This window comes from Neopelma chrysocephalum, unplaced genomic scaffold, assembly GCF_003984885.1.
Source record: "Neopelma chrysocephalum unplaced genomic scaffold, ASM398488v2 Primary Assembly neopelma1_143, whole genome shotgun sequence".
Classification (NCBI taxonomy): domain Eukaryota; kingdom Metazoa; phylum Chordata; class Aves; order Passeriformes; family Pipridae; genus Neopelma; species Neopelma chrysocephalum.
The window spans coordinates 6,747,824-6,767,695 of NW_020897805.1; the positions used below are offsets into that span (position 1 = coordinate 6,747,824).

Below are 19,872 nucleotides of genomic sequence, written 5' to 3' on the forward strand. Positions count from 1 at the left end.
GTGTTTATGTTAAAAAAGCATTTCACTTTTTCATTCTGTTAAAATACTATGATTGATACTGACTGGGACATCTTACCAGTTTTTGAAGAAGTGGGGAGAAATGTCTTGCAAGCTGCTGGTCAAAACAATGAGGTAGCTGGGAGTAGTGCTTATCAATAAGGGTACTTTTAAGGGTACACTTATTCGTGTGAATAGTTTCACTGAAGCTGGGTCTTGAGCAGTTAAATATAAGTCCCAATGCCAGGGAGGGTAACTTAACAAAAAGAATCTTCAAACAACACTTGTGTTTCAGGTCCTGAAATTATGTGCTTGCTGTTTTGCGAGCACAGATTATATTTTAAGCCTCCTTGTCTAGTAGAACCCCATTTTTATGGAATTTAATGATGTGCTAGCTGAATGCCACCTGCTGCCTCCTCTTTTGTAAAGGTAGCAGCAGCAAAAGCAGTATTTCTGACTATTAGTATGTTCACTTTACAGTTGCTGCTCATGTCTTTTACCAGGTTCCTGATTTTCACAGGAAGGGAGGCAGAAGAATAATGGAGGCCTTAGTGTGCCTGATCTGGAGAATCTTTGCACTGGCAGCCAGTGTATTGCTGTAATACAGGATTATACTCATGCAAATGGAGTCTTGGACTCTGCTCAGATTAGTGGGATTCTGCTTTTTTACCCTCTTTTTCTGCTCTTCCCCAGGCAATCATACTTATTGAGTTGGACAAGTTTATGAGTATTGATTGTTGAAATATAAATTACCATTTGGAGCTAGAAAGGGGAATGAACTTGAGAACCAGATATTTTTCCTTCTCTTGTATTCTCTCGTCTGCAGTCTTAGATAAGTGTGTCAGGGGAGTGGTGCTTAAATACGTGTTCTTTGCTGTGATCCATATTGGTAAAGTTCCTAAATGTCTGTGATGTTGAATGGATTGAAAAGATAAGTAACTAAAGCTGAACCAGGGGATGAGGAAAGAAAACTACTTCTTAGGAATGTATGTCACAAAGCTCATTTTTATGTAATACAATATAAACATTCCTAGATCTGACCCTAGGATGGGTCATATCAGGAAGATCCTTTCCAGTCACTGCCTGTACTACCATAAAGTACAATTTCTTTTGTTTTAACGGAAGTTAAGTGCTTTTTGCTATAAATGAATTGTAAGCATTAGAACCTAATTATAAGGTGAGGTTTTGGAAGGAAAAAAAGACTTGTTTTTAGTGTTTGGTTAAAATTGTATGAAAATCAACATCTGAACTGTGGAAATATCAGGTTCAAGTATTAATGGTGAATGTTCACACTCTCTAGCCTGTAAAATTTTACAGGTCCTGTTTCTGTAACAGTGTGCAATAAATAATTTACTTTTCTCCAGACTCTTTTCTCTCTGAAATCTTTACTGGGGCTAGTGAGGAAAAGATGTTTGAATTCTGACTTAATTCAGTTTTACTCCTTCTCATCAATCATCAGGAGGAAGAATTTCCTCTCTTAATGATTTTTTTTTTCTGTTGCTGTTGTGTCTGTCCAGATGCACTAATCTAGAGTTGCCTGTGGGTGATATATATTAAGCAACCTGCACTGATTCCACATGCATGAAGGCTACTTAGGTGTTGTCTGCCTTTGTTATATATAAATAAATCTACTTCATGCCAAGTGGATCAGTATGACTTGTATAATAATTACCAACTTTCAGTAGGATCTGAAAATTCCTCTTATGCATGTGCAGGCCATTTCAGCTTGAAAGAAATCAGAAATTACTCTCAATCCACAAATCTTGCAATCTTACTTCGTTATGCCAGCTCACATTATTTTCCAGTGGATTTTTCCTCATAGCTACTTAAAGCTGTGGAGTATTCAACCAAAATGTACCCTCCTTAGATTTTTCTACATTGTCTTGGTATTTCTGAAAACAATTTTCATTTGGTTGAGCAGCAAAGAAACTTTCTGACTGGACTCGTAGAGGGATGAGGGATGTGTCTGGACCAAGGAGGGACTCTCAGTGGGATTCCAGATGTAAGCCAAGCCTGGCATGAAAAGACCTCTGGAAGGAAAATCAAAGTCTGTTTGGGATCTGTGTTCATAGTCTTGTGGACTGGAGACCTCTTTTGTGTCCTTGATCTGTATGTGTGTCGTTTTAGCTTCGGGGAAAAAAGTTTTAAGGCATAGCTTGAAATATTTGTGTTGAGATTTCAAAAAATAAGCTCCTTCAGTAAGATGCTGATGGTAGTACTTCATAATTGTAGAAAACAGTTGGTATTTCACTTCAAAGATAAAGCAAGCTGTTTATTGAATTGAATGGAATTCTCAAAGCTGACAGGTATTTACTTATTTCTTTTGGTGGGATCGTCTTTTATACTAAGGTGCAGATTGCTTTCTGAAAAAAAAAAAGCAAACTAGTTCACCACATCCAAAGCTATGAGTTTTGCATTCCATGGTGCTTGATTTCAGGCTTTGCTGGATAGGCTTGATTTTTTTTTTTTTTTATGTTGTCTGTGAATGTCCAGCCAGGCACAATACTTTTTATTAGTTATGAGTTGTTACAATAAATTCTCTATCCTTGCTTCCTTCCCTTTGCAAGTCTTTCACTAACATTTCCCTCAAGTGAATGGAGGGTTGAATTGTGGAACTTGTCAGTCATGGGCAGCACTCGGCTCAGAATGTGAGGGCTGTGTGAGTGCTTTGCGAGTGCTTTGTCTTCCTTGCTCTGGCTCTCAATTTCACAGCTTGTCCTCTGTTTTCTTGTGCATGGCATTTCTGCAGAGGTGGTTTAGTTATGATACTCTGAAAAGCTGTAGTTCTTGGAAATATTTGAGCAACAGTTGCAGTCGAACCTTATCTCTAGTGTATGTAAGGAAGCAAAACTCTGCAGAGCAGATCGGCTGTTGAATGGTGGGGCTTTTGTTCTTGAGAATAAAACCTCTTATGGGATATGATTTGGTAAAGAAACATTAAAGTATGGAATGGACCAGGTACAACTGCCTGTTGTATTTAGCAATCTGTAGACACTGAGGGATTCCATGTAACCACTTCCAACATCCTGCTGGCTGGGTTGCTGGATGTGCAATCCACAGTGTGTTCAGACACTTTTGCATTGAGCAGTCATCTCTAAGTGAAATGGTTTTGAAGGAGTGACAAAGTGAATGAATGTCAGCTTGCTGATGCAGATCTTCCTAGGCTAACTGTATAGCTGGTTTCCTTTCTGAGTGATCCCTACCTGTTACCACATAAGGGTGCGTAAAGATAGGATTATTAAGCAATTAAATAAGTAATATTAAGTAAATAAAGTAATTAAAGGGAATTGAGGGTCAGTGAGCTGATTTTTAAAATACCTCTGAATGGCGTATGGTACAGGTTACTACAGTCCCTTGTCAAGAGAGATTTGGAAAAAATTCTTGAAATCTTTCACTGTAATTATTCTCATTGCTTCTCTTCTTTGCAGACGCTGTGCTATAGAAGATGCACTATTACCGATATTCTAATGCAGAAGTCAGCTGTTGGTACAAATACTTGCTCTTCAGTTACAACATTGTCTTCTGGGTGAGTATGAAATGTAGAGGCTGAAATAGTTTAGGCATAGCTCAGTTTTATTAACTTCATTCCTCTGTTAAAGAGAACAAGCTGAAATATTTACCTGAAAGCAGTAAACTGATGGATGGTATATGTCAAGTGTTTTGGAATTGAAGAAGCCTATCCCAATTGAGAAATTAATTATTATTGAAAATGTGAGGAATCAGTATGTATGTTATCCATGTTAAGTTGATTTCCTGTTAAAAGAAATCTCTTACAACATCTCTTTTCAGATCATCTTTGATCCTTTTTGGGTGGTGTAGCTGTAAATACGCTACACAGAAGAGAATAAAGGAGCTGCCCCTGAGATGTGTAAACAGCTGGCATTACAGCGTAGTCAAGATCTTACATGTGGGGAGCACACTGCTTACTCTGTGGGCAGCAGAATTGTCTGATACAGTCTTGAAATACTTAGCTATGGACTAACCTGCCTATAATGTTTATTTAGAATTGTGAAAAGGTACAAAAGCAAATGTGTGGTTTCAGATGTGTATGGTGGTCAAGGTCACTGAAGGACCAGACTAGAAGGTTATTCAAAGGTTAATACATAGTATTGCACTAGAAATGGTTAACATGTCTGTGAGGAGAAGGGGAGGATGCAATTCAAATAAACTTGACAATTCTTTTTGGAACTCAAAAGTCAAATGTTAAGAGTTTGCATCTGAATCCGTGGAAAGGCACGGGTAGGCATGGAAAAGTGCAAATACAGTGACTTGTTCAGTGCTAGCAGTATCATTGCTGAAAACCAGAGAACTTCTTGCTACTTGTCATCACCTCTTGCTTACTAGTGCAGTGTTTTAACATGATACTGTAGCATGAAGCCCCAGGGGAGTTATCCTTATGGGGATAACAGGGCAGAAAAGATGCTTGGTTTGTGTAGAAACTTGTTCCATTAATGGTCAAGTGGCCACAATATTGCATAGTGCAAACGTTCCTCAGGATGATATTTTCCACATTTCAATTGAGGATGCCCATCAACAGGTCAAAAATCATATGCTTAAAGACCACCAGCTCTGTAGTTGTTTTTCTTCTACGTTGTCCAACTTCATGTACCTGTAGTGGAGTGTGGTGTAGTGAGAAGTAATACTTGTCATGATGGTCTGGTTCAAGCAGTAGGGGAGGGATATGTGGGAAAAGGATGCCTTGTAATTGTTCTAGACCTCTGCTTTTTTTCTAGTGCATGTCTCATGAAGTAGTGTCTATGACTGTTTCTGATGGGTAAACAACCTTTTAAAAATGGAATTTTTTTGTGTTCAGTGTTTGCCTCTGATTGTTCACAGGAATGAATTTTGTCTCTATTTTCTTTATTTTCTGCTGTCATTGCACTCTTATATTTCGTTTTTACTGTGGTCTCTTGAAATTAATGACGAAGATCTAAGGATTTTTCTATTTGTTAAAGAAAAATTTTTAAAGAGATGCAGAAGGACTGAGGAGAATTTGCAATATAACTTGTATGTTTCAACTGATCTGTTGGCTGGATTAATTGGTTTTCTGAACTGACACGTAGTCTTGATGGCTTTCTCAACAAATGGTCTGAGGCTTCTGCTGAGACATTATCAGGCTGACCTAGTTAATGATGTGTAACTACAACTCTTTTGATAAGATTTTGGCACCTTCAGTTGTGGAACAAGCTATGTAAATGTAGAGTGGGAGTGCAGACACTCCTATAGGCAATGCATGAATCATTTAGCTGACACAAGGATTCAGGAACATATGAAAGCTGGCTGGGATGACTAGTCTGACAATGTCTTTAATTGGACAAATCCACTATTTGTAAAACAAAGTAAATCTCTGTGCCTTAATAGAGCTGAAGGACTACAAAATCAAAAGGGGAAATGTAACCATAACTCAAAAGCAGCACTTAAGGAGGGAATGTTAGTCTTGATTCACTTTTCTTGGGTTGCAGGGCAGGTGCTTGTGGGAGCTGTTTTGTGAGCATTTGTGTTAGAGAGAGTGGCTGTTCTATAGGGGTATGAGGGATGATATATGGATAGATGTGCAGACAGGCTTTTGCCCATATAAGCTGTTACAGCTCACCTGTGTCTCAACTCATGACACAATTTATGTGCAAGCCAGGTAATGTGCATGCAAATAAAAAGTTGCATTTGTTCTTCTGTCATACTTATTAAAGGTGCATGTTGACTTTGCCATTGTAGCTTTGAAGATGCTATCAGTGACTGTATAAACTTTAAAGTTAAAGCATGTGGTAATGTAGTAACTTCCAGAATTTTTACACTTTTCAGTGGGTGGTTACTTCAGTACTTCAAATACAGTTCACATAGATTGGAGTGAAACAAAATATTGGACTCAGAGGGCAAATATGACTAATAATGGAAAGCTTATAGTTTAATCAGCCTTTAGAAATGTACAAATCTAAAAGTTTTCTTTCAAAGTTGTTTTTTTTTTTCATATGGACGATTTGGGAATCGAAAGTTCAAGTCCAGTGGCTTCTACTTAGTTGTGTGCAGCTGGCTTGTAATATCACTTCCCTATTCTTCATTCTTGTAAGAAAGGGAATGGAGGTCATAGGAAGACTCTGTATTCCTAGGCATGATTTTGATGTGTGATTACTTTATTTTCATCTTGCTTTTTAAGCATGCTCTTAAGACTTAACTTGTCCAAGTACACTTGTTTTAGTGAGTAGTGATAAGGCCATACTGCAGCCATTAAGATAGCCCTGTAAGAGAGCAAAATAATAAGGCTGGACCTCCTTTTGTGTTTGAAAGCCTTTTTTTTTTTCTTCTGTTTTTTTTGGGTTTTTTCCCCCCAAAAAAGCTTCATTTGTCATAGTGAAACTTTAAGGCTGCAGTAATACCAGGTAAAGAGCTTGGTTCTGGCACCTTTCTGTTCTGAGTCATTTTGCAATGGAGTGAGTCCTTCTGTGAAAGCCCTGGTGCAGGGAAGGAGGCAGGAGGTGGACATCTGAGCCCAGAGGGAGTGCAGGGTGCCCTCTCTCAGGGTGCAGCACTGCTATATATATATACCTTCCAGCCTGAACTGGGAAAAGCCCAGGGAATAAAAGGCAGTGCCTCAACACCTGTCTCTGGTGCTTCCTGCTTTGTCTCCAGGTGAAGGGGTTTTTTTTGGACAGTCCAAGAACGGCACTTCATCCGGGGCACAGACATTTGAGTGGAGTGAAGGATTGTGTGTGTGCTCTGCCAAGGCCTTTTAAAGCTGCATGTGAGCTCACTGTCTCTCAGATTAATTGAGAGGAGAGGATCAAATAGCTGTTAGCTGCTGTCATCTTGATTTATCTTCTATCTTGTGTGTGATTCTTAAGGGTTGTTGGAGGCAAAAATAGTACTTTTCATTCATGCTATAGGAGATGTGGCATTTTGCCCTGAAAATGATGAAGGGCAAAAGTTCTCTTCAGTTCTGGGAAAAAATTCAGAGTTAATTTTTTTAAAAAATAAGAGAAGACCCAGGCTAGCTTAAGATTTTCTGGCTTTTGCAGTCTATATTGTTTTTCAGGAACATCTGAAACAGCAAGGCTGTGCCAGGAAGAGAAAAGAATCCACCACCAGGTGGTTTCCTGACCCTGAGAGGAAGAGTCTAGGAAGACACAAGGATAGGAAGGAAGGACTGTAGGGTGCTGATTGCATGGGTGGAGCTACAGTGTAAAATAGAATTGTCCAGGGAGTGGGGAAGTGTTCTCTGTAAGAGTAATATTTTGTGATTACAAAAACTGAGTGTAATAGGAATGCATTCCTATTACTCTTGATCAGACTTAGAGGCAGTCAAAGGAATTCAAAGTTTGAGTGGAAATGGATAATGCTTAAACATGATCTCGAGCACAGTATCTGTGCATTGGTGTCACTACTGTACATCTGAGCAGAGCTTACAGCTTGATGCAATGATTTTTCATTTCTAAAGCAGGAAATGACCAAATGCTGGTAACTACTGATTTAGTTTCCTTTTAAAGGGGCACAATTGAGCTGCTTTGTGTGTTTCCATCTAACCTTTCATGGCTTAAATGACTCTCTGGCACAGTAGTAGTTGGGTAGCCCAGTTTGTTCTTTCCTACATGTCATTCAGATTTTGGTGAAAGGCAAATTTCAAAATGCTGCTCTCTTGAAGTAGCTGACTTGCTTACTCTCACCTTGGGAACAATTTTTTTTGGCCTTGCAACTTCTCAGCTGCCTGTTCTTCCATTCATGTGGCCATTTTGTTCAGTGAGCTGAAGAAGGTTAGAACTTTTCCTTCAGATTAGGCAGGATCAGTTCCCAGGTTTGCCTCATAAGTCACTTGAATGCTGTGCAAGAGTGTTAGAGAGGGTATTTTCCTGGTGCTAATTCTCTGTAGAACTCTTGGCATGTTCAATCGTGCTAACTTCTGAGGTAGTTTTATCATCATGGCGTGTTTTACAGTAGTTTTCAATGAGACACTTTAAAGTATTTTGCACGTAGTCTTTAAAGCAAAGAGATTTCATTTGGTTAAATAACTATTTTACTTCCTTGCAAATTGCTTGTCTTGGTGATTGCACCTGTCAGTGTAGTGGCTGATGGCTTTGTTTCTTCTGCAAGTACATCATATTTCACTGGTTTTTGCTAAAAGAACTTAATGTATGTGGTTTGGCTGCTTCTAGTGAAAAGTATGAATTGCTTGTCTTAGCTGAATTAAGTTTTAGATTTATCCAACATTGATTCTATGAGACAAAGTTTATTTTTCTTCTGATAAACTTTTTTTACCTGCAGACAGTTTGCATAGGTGCTCGTGGAAATAATTTTGCAAAAAAAGTATAGTTTTGTGAAGCTGAACACTATAAAAACATAAGAGCAGTGCTTGTGTTCAGAGGTGAGAATAAAGCATGCTAATGAAAAATCTACTTAAGAATCTACTGCAGTTTAATTAAGGGGGTAATTATAATGAAACAGTCTGAAGAGAACACCCTATTTATATATTCAGTAGCACAATACTAGTGTTACAGTACCCTTAATTTGTATATAGAGTGGAAAATGTGTCTTCCCAATTCTTCTTCCCTCTCCTTTCTGTAGAAAAATTTCCCAAAGATCCATTTGTCTACTGTGTAATTTACCTTGATTACTGCAAATTATAGCAGCTGTCTTCGTCTGTCTCCCAACATTCCTGAAGCATTTGGAATGAAAAGGATGAAGGATGCATCAATTACATGCGATGTGCAACTTAATGACATACAAGTTTGATTATTGACTCTTTTCCCCTCTTTTGCTGAGTTAAGATTTAGGATTAATCTGGGTCAATATTCTGTTTATATCAATGTGACTTTTAATACTATTTTCGATGTTATGCTATGATCCAAATCATCAGTTTAAATGTTCTTGGTTTTTTCAGCGTCTGAGGTGAGTAGTCATTGTGCTGTTGCTTATTAAGCAAGATCTGGATATTTGAGACTGCTTTGTCCAGTTCTGACTCTGTGTATTAGTAGTGGCTTGGGTTGGTTAATCTGTGTGTTTAAGCCCTAAAATATGGCATATAATAATTCCTACCTAGACAGAAGTGTCTAACATAATTTGAGTAATTCTTACAGAATGACATGAATGACACTCACAGCCCTTTTTGGCTTTCCTTTCCCCTGCTTCCCTCACCAGAGTAAACCCAGAATGACCTCACTTGCCCTGAGTGGCAGCTTAGGGCAGGCAGGCCATGAACGCAGCAGTACTTAAAATCTATATGTTTTCTTGTGTGACTGTAAGAGGGTTCCATTTTTGCTTCTTGCCTGTGCTGTGAGGAACTGCCCATGATGCCCATTGAGTTCAAGGGAGGTGCTGCATTTCCTAGAGGAAAGAGCTCCTTTTTCAAAGGGTTTTTCAGTTATTGAGATTTACTTAGTGTGTGTAAGGCTTGGCAGGGGGGGAAGCAACCTCAGTCCTTTCTATAGAATCATTTAGGTTGGAAAAGACCTTTAAGAATGAGTTCAACCATTAATGAACCTGCCAAGTAAACCGTGTCCCTGAGTGTCACTTCTACATGTCTTTTAAATGTGTCTAGGAATGGTAACTAAAGCACTTCCCTGGGCAGCTTGCTCCAATGCTTGATAACCCTTTCAGGGAAGATGTGTTTCCTAATATCCAATCTCAAGCTCAGCTGATGCAACTTGAGGCCATTTCCTCTTGTTCTGTCACTTGTTACCTGGGAGGAGACTGATACCCATCTCACTACAACCTCCTTTTAGGTAGTTTCAGGGAGGGATAAGGTCCCTGCTGACATAGCTGGGTAGAATGCCATTTTAAGAAATGAGGAACAGCTGCCCTGGGATTGTAGAGAGGTTATTTTAGTTTGTCTTTAACACCCAATGTCAATAATCAAACTGCCTGAGAATTGAAGAAAGGGAATAAAAAATTAGAATGGGGGACTCTTGCTTAATTTGGATGAATATGATTCAGAAATGTTTATCACACAAACATTTGAATTGGTATAGGATTTGTATGTTGCTTATTGATAGTAAATGAATGGACTGTTAATCTGTCTTGTTTCAAAAGAGCTTAAACAAGACAAGGATTCAGAAGACAAACTCTTATCTAATCAGAGAAGAGGCTAATGTAGTGAGCCTTGACACTGAGAAGTTACAAGGATTCAAACATGACTACTGCTGGAATTGGTACTGTAAAATGACTAAATAGAGAATAACTTCAAAATGCATTGAATACTCTGACATCTTCATTAGTGTGTAGGCAAATGTTTTAGAGCAAGTCATTGGGATGAGCGTAACTCCCACCTGCGCGCTATTGTGTGGAATTGTCAGTTTAGTACCATGTGCTTCTTGAGTAATCTTGAAGAATCAAAGTGAAATCCTTTTTAAGAAGTAGCTTATAACATGCATAATCCTTTAAATCATTTTTGCAAGAGATTGACTCATGGGGAGGAATGTCCTATTACTGTTGTCTGAAATTGCAGACAAAATTTTACTTAAACAACAGTGCCACTGGCTAGGTGTTCTGAGAATGTGGTTGATTAGTACATCTAATTTTTTTTTCTTTTTTTTTTTCAGCTAGCTGGGGTGGCCTTCCTTGCAGCTGGTCTGTGGGCATGGAGTGAAAAGGTAAGGATAGAAATGACTGGTCTTATTTTGATGGCTGCCCTCTCCAGCTCTAGTAAAGCTTCTTCTTCAGGAAGCAGCTGAGCTCAGGACCATGTCCAAATGATCTAAACCGAGTTTAGTTGGAATTTTGTTCTTGTGCCTGATCTGGTGTTAAGCTGTGGCCCTTGACATTTAGAGCTTTTTTTATAAACTTGTATGAGCAGGATGCTAGGGAGAATCTAATCTTTATGAACTGGTTCTCTTTCAAGACCATGTTTTCTAAAATATACTTCTCTACCCACCTCTTTTTATTACAAACAAGAAATAGTGTGAGGAATGTAAGAGATATCAGTTTATATTAAAAAAAAAACCACTAAGAAAGTCCAAACGTGCGTCTTTGAAATGCTTCAGAAAGATGGCCATCTGTTGTCCACTTTACTCCCCACAGAGTGCTTAAGTGATGGTGTTTCCATGCAGAGGAACAAAACTGGGGAACATGATCTAGCTGAATAACACTGTTATTTGTGACAAAGGTTTCTCCTAGCTAAATAACTCCCTGAATCGAAGGAAGTCAATGCAGACATGTACTCTACAGAGTTCTCCTGTTACAAGAGAAGAGAATGGTAGAAGTATGGAATGGTTCAACCCCTTGAAAGAATTTAAAAGCACAGCTTTAATATGACTGTAAGCATTAGGAAAAAGTGACAATTACTTGGAGAGTGACTAACCTGCATCTAATTAGCAGTGGAGGGCTGATGCTCTCACTGTTCAGTTGTGCTGCTGAGTAGTAAGACTTCAATTACCATCCCAGTGTTTGCATTTCCTTAATTGAAGTGTTTACACGCAGCAGCTGTCCACAAATCGAGAGGTTCTGGGATTCCTCTGCTTTTTGGAAGGGAAAGTGTTTTGTGATGAACTTAATTCTGAGGTATTTATTCTCCTTCTCTCCCCTCCCTATGTGCATGCACTCATTCTCACAACTAGATTAGTGTTATCATTGGTATATAGTAAGCAGCCTATCTCCACACACACAAAAAAAAGAATTTTCTTTCCAACCCTTTAGGGAGGAGGGTGTTAAACTTGTCTTGAATTTGTATTCTCTCATGTTCAGACCTTTTCTGTTTTGTAGACAAGCAGGATCTGTGTGGTTGGAAATTAATATCTCACAACTTACCCCCATTTGTCAGATTGACTTTATGGTACACTGAAGTTACTGAAAGGCAAAGACAGACTCTGTTTTTTTTTAAATTTGTCTGAACTCTTTCTGCTCTCTGTGCTATCTTGCAAATGAGTGCTTCAAAGCCTTTCCTGTGGTTTTGAACTTATAAATCGCTCATGAAATCTGTTCGTTATTTTTTACATCAGTTGTTCTGTGCTATGTTGTCAGTCTTTCATATTAGTGCCATTCTTCAGCCACAGTGCCTGTATTTTACAGATAAACATCTTGGTGAACAATAGATGGGAAGCAAGAGAAAAACATTGCAGAAGCTGTGCTGCAGTGGTAAACTCAAAGATAAACTATAGATGGTGGAGGAGTTCTGAACATCCTGTCTCTTACAGCAACATGAAGTACATTAGGTCCGTTTAATTTCTCTGGTTTTTCTTGTCTCTTTTCTTTTTCCACGAGGACTACACTTTAGATTAATTCCTCAGCAGTCTTTTTCTCTGGATATAAATCCTGTGTTTCTCTTTTAGGTGGTAATATGTTGAAATGAGACTGCTGGTTTGTGAGAAGTGTTGAAAATACTGTATGTAACAGCATGGAGAAAAGCAGGAACCTAATGACAGTTTCTTTAAAAAAAAGGGGTAAATGCACAGTCCTGTGCCTGAGATGAGGCAACCCCGTGCACCAGTATGGGCTGGGAGTTAACTGCTTAGAAAGCAACTTTGTGAGGAAAAAGCCTTGAACTCCTGTTTGATCAGTAAGTAGAATATCAGCTGTGCCCTCATGTCAAGGCCAACAACATACTGGGCTGTATTAGCACCACTGTGACCAGGGAGGAGCTTCCAACAATATTCACACAGTTGACGTGCATCTGGAATGCCACATCCAGTTTTGGGCACCCCTGTGTCAGGCAGGTCTTTTCCAACCTTATTCTATTTTTAAATCTGTTTATTCTTTAGTCTGCTGATCTTTGCATTTGTGCACAGAGGTCTGTAAACTGCCTAAAGGTGAAGGCATGTAACTTGTGTTGTAGTTGGTGGCAGTGATACTGTGGCAATCAACAGCCAGTTTACACAGCTTCCTTATAAGAAATCTGGTCTGTCCTTGTCATGTGTATTTTGTAGTTTTCATACTAGTGTATCTCAAAACAGTAACTGGTTTGGCATTTGTTAATTAGCTGTATTAGAGATTTTCTTTTTTTAAAGACAATCCATGATTGCCCTCTTTTGCCAATATATTTCAGGTGAGATGGTGACATAATGCTTGCAAACATTAAAAGAAAGTGAATAACAAGTTAAAAGTGTACAGCTGAACTCCTAATTCACTGTTCCAAGTAATTGAAAGAAAGAGTTAAAGCCTGAGTTGTGTTATAGGATTTTCTGACACTGACTTCAGGTATCAGGCTTCATTCCTGTATACCTATAGGAAATCTACATATTGTAAAGGGCAGCTTGTACTTGAAAGAGTTTTTACCATCCTGCAGATGGCACAGGCAGAAGCCAGAAGCATCTTTAGAGATGGGTAAGGTGGGATGAGATAGTTCTCTGAGTTAGTTCTCTTGTTTACTTCCTTCCTTCAGGATTTTGAACTTCACCTCTTTTGTTAGGCAAGTAAACCCCCACAACCTTCTTTTCAAAAGAGCATGTTGTAAACATCAAATGTGAACTTGAAGAAACTGTTTTGAACTGGCAACATCTGAGGTTGAATAATAGAGCCCAGTTCCTGCCAACTTTTCTTCATAACATGCTTTGATCAGAGGAAGTTTTCTTCCAAAAGATGTTGCATGAGCAAGTGAAATTGTCTGAAAACAAAAAGTTTGAGTTTAGGTGTGGGAAGGAGATGGCTGGCAATAGTTGTGGAAGTTTCAACCTCCTGGTTGCACATTGCTTAATTTCATAATGTGTTGGTTTTAGAGACCCTGCTTCAACCTGTCTAATCTTGGCATATGTGTCTTGCTTGTGGGGTCTAAGCCAACGTTATTAGGTGGGACTCTCATAATTAACCTGGTGGACCAAGTTTGTTAATTAGCTGTAAGGTCTTACAGTTTTTAAGAATGGAAATGTCACTCATAACATGTATCAATAAACTGTGACTGTTTTCCAATAGACTATTTCAGCTGTTAGTCACCAGCTGTTGCAAGGCAATTTTTCATTCCTTCAACCAGTTTTGGTAAAAAAAAATTCTCTTGCTGTTGCCAAATTTAACAGCTCTCACAGGATCTGTTATGGAACATGTTATGAAAGAAGATGAAGTCCTGTGTGTCACTGTAGTACTGTTAATCGGTGTCTTTTCACCAGCTGATGAAGTTTCTCCATGGCCACATTTTCTCCTAATGCTGTATTTTGGATATGTTATTTTTGTTAAGTAAACAACTGAATAGGAAGTGATATGGTTTTTTCCCAGGGGTCCTCTTAGGTTGTGTATCCTTTGCACTTAACTCTAGCAGAGGTACTTGGGTAGCAAGATGAGAATTTACATTCCCTTGACAGAATTGGACTGCTTATTGCAAGTCTCTGATATCTTTCTCTTACACTATACATGGTTAGGTTGAGAATATACTTTATAAAGAAAAAAACATAGCAAGCTTGTAGTTATGTATTGTACTGTGTTTTTTGTTGTTTCTTTGTTTTAAATGGAAAGCATTTCCTTGTTAAAATGTTCTGTGTATCATTGAGTATATGATGAACACTCAGACTATTGCAAGGCTGCCTGGATGTCCCTACAAATCATTCTCATTAACTTTAATAGTTTCAACTGTTTGTCCTTATCTCTTCTGCATGTTCCATCTTTTTCTTGCACATTACATTTGATGGATTTGATGGAATTTTAATGGTTGCTAGTGTAATAACTTCTTTAAAACCTAATCTGGAAATTATAAGGAAGGATTTCACTGTGTTAGCATTACACTTACATAGACTTAAAAATCTAGGTAGACAGGCTTAATAGCTAAGATTACTGTCAAGATAAGTGGTGTCTCTGGATAGTTGACGAAGAAGAAAATATTGCTGCTAAATCAGGTAAATTGCAATAACTTCTTTTGGTGTAAGAATTTTATCTGGGGTGAAAGGGGGGAATGTTTAGATTACACTTGTGTATTTTTTTAAAGAGTTTGGAGCAGCACTTCTAAGATTATTTGGCACTAGAAGGGGTGTAACTAAAATAAGAGGAAAAATCTGCTTCCCTTGAAAACTAAACCAAGATTTGTATTCCCCCCCACACCTTTAAAATGCCACCCCTAAGCTGCTTTGCCCTTAGAATATCTCTCCCTTTCTGCATCTTAAACATTAGGATTGGAAAACCTATTTTCTTAATTTTTTTTAGACCATTATATTGGAGTGCCCTTTTGATTGATGCATTTCAAGTTAATATAAAACATTAATTCTTTTGCCTTGAAACTAAATGAACATCAATGATAGTTTTGAGCTTTTGGCACCATCTTGTGGAATCCTGTTTGGCAGATAGACCCAGGAGAATGTAATCTGAGAAACTGACTGCACTGCATTGACTTGTTAAAAGAATTATTACCCAGAACTTTGTATTAATACTGCTGCTGCTGGGGTGAAGAAAGTTGGTGTCATCCATAAACATTTTAATATGAGACTTTTTTGTGGGGGTCGTTGTTGGTAAGTTCAAGGGTTTTCAACCAATTCATTTGGAATCATGTGGAAGTCATCCAGAAGGAACATTAAAGGAATAATATGCTTCTAGTGGTCACCTCTTTCTTTTCTGTTTTCTCTCAGGGTGTGCTGTCTGATCTGACAAAGGTGACTGGTCTTCATGGTCTGGACCCAGTGGTGCTTGTGTTACTGGTGGGAATAGTGATGTTTACTTTGGGATTTGCTGGTTGTGTAGGAGCACTGAGAGAAAACATCTGCCTTCTGAAATTTGTAAGTAACACCATTGTGTAAGTCAATCATTATGTGTCTGAAAGCTGCAAATAATGAACTTGTAGCAAACCCAGATAATTAATTTGTAGGATTTGGTTTGTTACAATGTACGTGGTAAACTTGCTGCCTTAACAAACCTCTGAGTAATAGTATTAAAAGCAGCATAGCTTCCAGCCTATTTATTTTCCTCTTTATGGAACATGTTTGTTCCCTCTTTTCATGCATTCTGCTATGCAGTGATGTTTTAGAGTGTATACTAGAATCTAATGTTGTGATGTTAAGGAACATATTTAGTCAGTTAGGAATTACTGAGAGAATATAGTATAGTGGAACAAAATTGTTTAAAAACTTAAAAGTTTCATGTAGATGTTGGGTGGGCAGAACTTTGGGGCTTCAGTGGATGATGTGAAATTTCTTAAATTTTTTTTTAGTACCGAGGCTTCTTTGCTTTAGATCTGAAAACAGTTTAGCTGGATAAAAACATCTGAAAAAAATTATAAAATTAGAAACAATGCAAGAGGTAATATCAAGACTAGTTTAGCCCTGTGTTTTACAGATTCTCATTTATTATTTTCACTGCTATGCATAATGATTGTGGTATGATGTTCATTGGACTGACAAGTTCAGGTGACCAAAACAACATGATTTCTCTACCTTCTTGGAGGTTTCTTTACCTTGTATACTCATTTGAGAGGTCATGTTTTCAAATTCCATGTCTGTTTCTGATGGTGTTAGAGATGCATTCAAAATGAATTACTATTTTCCAATTTGGTACTCTTTTTTTTTTTTTTTTTTTTTTTTTTTTTTTTTACAGTTCTGTGGAGCAATTGTGTTTATATTCCTCTTGGAACTGGCAGTAGCAGTTATGGCTTTCCTGTTCCAGGACTGGGTGAGGGACAGGGTAAAGGAATTCTTTGAGAATAACATTAAATCCTACCGAGATGATATTGACCTCCAGAACATCATTGATTCGCTACAGAGAATTGTAAGTTCATATCCTGTCACTTCTTTCATGCATTCTGGGAGAATGTTTTCATTTTTGTGATAGAACTATCATATTTTGTAGCTAATACTACTGTTACAGATGTTCTGTTTTTTTCTTTCTGTATTGAAAGCATCAGGGAGGCAAGATACTCTGAGGTAGTGCTGTTCTAAGGCGGGTTATGGAAGCTCTCTCAAGCATCCATCTGCACTGAACCTTCTTCATTTGCTCCCCTGTTCTGGTCAGTGCTGCACCACTTGCGGTGAGAAGTGAGCAACAAAAAAAACGTTCTCCTAAAAAAATTGTGCAATTAAACTGGTAGTCTGCACTCTTATTTTAGGAGGCACTGCAGTCTTATACAGGGATGCAGCATAAAGCCTTTTATCTTCTGACATGCACCTCATCTTGAAACAAAAGAGAATATCTTTAAATGGGAAAGGCTAGTTTATAGTCAGACAGTTGCCAAGGAAGGTTGAAACTGTTTTATGCTCTCGAGATGACAAGGCCTCTGCTAATAAGGGCTTGGTGGCTTTTATTCCAGCAGCTGCTTTTGTAATCATGCCCAGAAAACAATCAGTAAAGGTGACTCTTCTGAATTTTATTTATTTGTGTGTGGTTGAAAAATATATATGAAGAGAGACAGTTCATATGAGTACTTTGCAAAGAGGTAAAACAATTGTCTCATTTTTATATTTTTCCCTTTATGAAAGAAGATTGGTTTTGTCTGTCTTCCATCTTCTAAAATATCATATTAGAAATCTGTGCTCACAGCTGAGTTTGAAAGCAAAGCATGTTTTAGAATGGATACCAGTCTGGTCAGCTGTATATTACTTGCAGCTTGTCTATCCTGTTCCTTTACTCTTGTGTACATTAGTGTGCAAGGATCCTCTGATTAAGCTGTCTGGATGGGTTTCAGTGCTGTTTGGCTTTAGCTTTTGGTGCTGAGGGCACCTTTTTGTAAGGTTGGGCTCCTCCTGACCACAGCCAGCACAAGTAATTGTCTTAGTGTTGTCCACTTTGATGTTGCTCTTTCTGCTTATCTAGTTTCAGTATAGTGGCCAGGCTAATAGGCTAAGCTGATTTACAGTTGAACTCCAGTTACTTTTCAATGAAAATAAAAGGCTAAGCTTGCTAAAAGGAGTTAGTTAGCCAGTCTAACAAGCCAATAAACCTGAAAAACGAAAGACCAGAAAAGTCTGAATGGGTCTGTCGGTGATCCATACCCGAAAGTGCTGAGGAAGGAGAGAGGTGTGCAGTGTGAATTAGCAAGTGTAGTTCTGTAAGGGTCAGCGGTGTTGTTCAAATGCCTCACTGAAGCCTGTCTTCTAAGGAGCCATACTCTTTAGGCTGACTTGCTCTGTTCTCAGTGTCTGCCTCAAGAGAGAGCTTTATGTAGGCACTCCTTTTTCTGGCTAACTACATTACTTTCAGGCCTGTAAGTACCTCGTAGTCTGTACCTTATTAAGGAAGAGAAGCATGTTTAGTGGTTGTATGGCTTTCTATAAAGCTGTAGGCATGTGAGGGACAAGGTACTAGAAAGACAAAAATAACCTCTTTTGCATTCTTTACAGTGATATATTAGTGACTTAAAGTAATTTTTTCTTGATGCTTTTCTATTCTGAGCATTCTGTTCAGCTCTATTTAGAACATACTTCCTGTGAAAATTGTGAACACAATTCTGCTCTCCGTTCACATCTTTGTCTGTCACAACTTGATAACTTCTGAATTGATTTACTGACCTCAAGTTATGATGGTCTTGCGGACAGCTAGGTTAATACAAATTTTGTGACAACAGGCAGTGGTCAGAGGAGAGATGTTAGAGAGAACCTAGGGGGCTAAACTTTCATGCGGTGCCAGCAAAGTCTGTATGATGGTATGATATTTCAAGTACTCAAATTTATAGAGAAAGATTTGTGCCCTTAAATATCCAGGCCACTAAACTGCAAAGCATAACCCAATAAAAAATTAGCTTTCATTAGTCCCAGGAGCCCCCATCTGCAGTTATGGTAATTACATCACACTGTTTAGGTCAAGAAACTTATGTGAAATACTTCTAGAAGTGAGTGACCTTTGGAGTCAGTGAGACTTTACCAGTTCATTCATTTCTATCTGAAAACCTTCTGATATAAAAGAAAGGAAGTATATTCACGAATGTTTGGATCTACTTTTTAAAATAAATAAGGAAAAGAATATTTGTTGATTCATGAAAATTAAACATCACAAATTTAAAGAAACCTTTTTCAATAGCTTTTCTGCTTTATGTGACTTGGAAATAATGGATTACAAAGCATTTATATAGAATATTTTGTTGCACCATTGTATCAGTGTACACTGATTGTATCTGGTAATTACATCTGAAGTGATAATTTTTATGATTTTGCTTGTCACGCTGAAACCTGTTTCCAGGAGCCGATGTGCCAGGTGTATTGCTTTGATTTCAGAGAGCCACATTATTGATTACTCATTTTTTTTATTCTGATGTTATCATTGATTCTGCACAGTCTTAGGGATAGTGAAGATTTATAAACAAACACTTAGCATTTAGAGGTATTTTAGAGACAATTTACCCACTGAATGTACTCTCTGATATTTGTTTATCTCTTGCAGAACCACTGCTGCGGTGCCCAAGGTCCAGAAGACTGGGACTTTAACATATACTTTAACTGCAATAGTGAAAGCAAAAGTCGTGAGAAGTGTGGAGTTCCTTTTTCCTGTTGTATACCTGATCCTGCTGTAAGTTGTGCCCTGGCTTTGTTATTGCTCTGATGTTGTAGAGTTAGGTAAGGAAGTGCTTCCTGAATAAGGTGTGATGACTAGGGCTTTATAAAGGATGGAATAGAAATATGAGAAAAATTTGTCTGCTCAAGAGAGATTTTTGATCATTTCGGAGATCTCTTAGAGTTCAGATGTGGCAGCGTGTTATACAGTTGAAAATGGATAGTCACCAGGGATTCAAGCTATTTTAGTATGGTTTGAATCTGCAAGTAGTGGTGGCTGGTATTGTTTCCTTGAATCCCTGGCCTCTGTTACCTAGCTTATGTGGACCTGAGAGCACTGTGTAAGCAGTATGTTGGCCCCAGTTAGAATTAATGTTACAAGACCCCTCTGCCAATCAAGTAGGAGTAACTCCATTTGCTGGTTGTTTATCAGTAACTAGTAAAGTGCTCATGCACTACATTTGAAGCATTTGAGTCAGTTCTTCGTTTTGGCAAGATTTAGTTGCTTTATTGGTTAGATCTGTTTACTAAATGTTATGAAACTTTTTGACCCTTTCACTGGATGCCAAAA

General features: G+C 38.2%; 1 protein-coding gene across 2 annotated transcripts in view; it reads left to right on the forward strand.

Annotated features, from left to right (window-relative positions):
* The window catches only part of TSPAN14 (tetraspanin 14), a 39,393-nt gene that overhangs the window by 12,393 nt on the left and 7,128 nt on the right, over window positions 1–19,872 (forward strand). Inside the window, exons 2-6 of one of the 2 annotated variants that reach the window (XM_027700018.1) lie at window positions 3,426–3,523; window positions 10,521–10,571; window positions 15,456–15,602; window positions 16,417–16,587; window positions 19,192–19,317. In XM_027700018.1, the coding sequence (XP_027555819.1) occupies window positions 3,443–3,523; window positions 10,521–10,571; window positions 15,456–15,602; window positions 16,417–16,587; window positions 19,192–19,317 (576 nt within the window). In that variant the 5' untranslated portion in view covers window positions 3,426–3,442. Of the gene's footprint in view, window positions 1–3,424; window positions 3,524–10,520; window positions 10,572–15,455; window positions 15,603–16,416; window positions 16,588–19,191; window positions 19,318–19,872 lie in introns of both variants that reach the window. The other variant, XM_027700017.1, reaches the window with a different exon arrangement.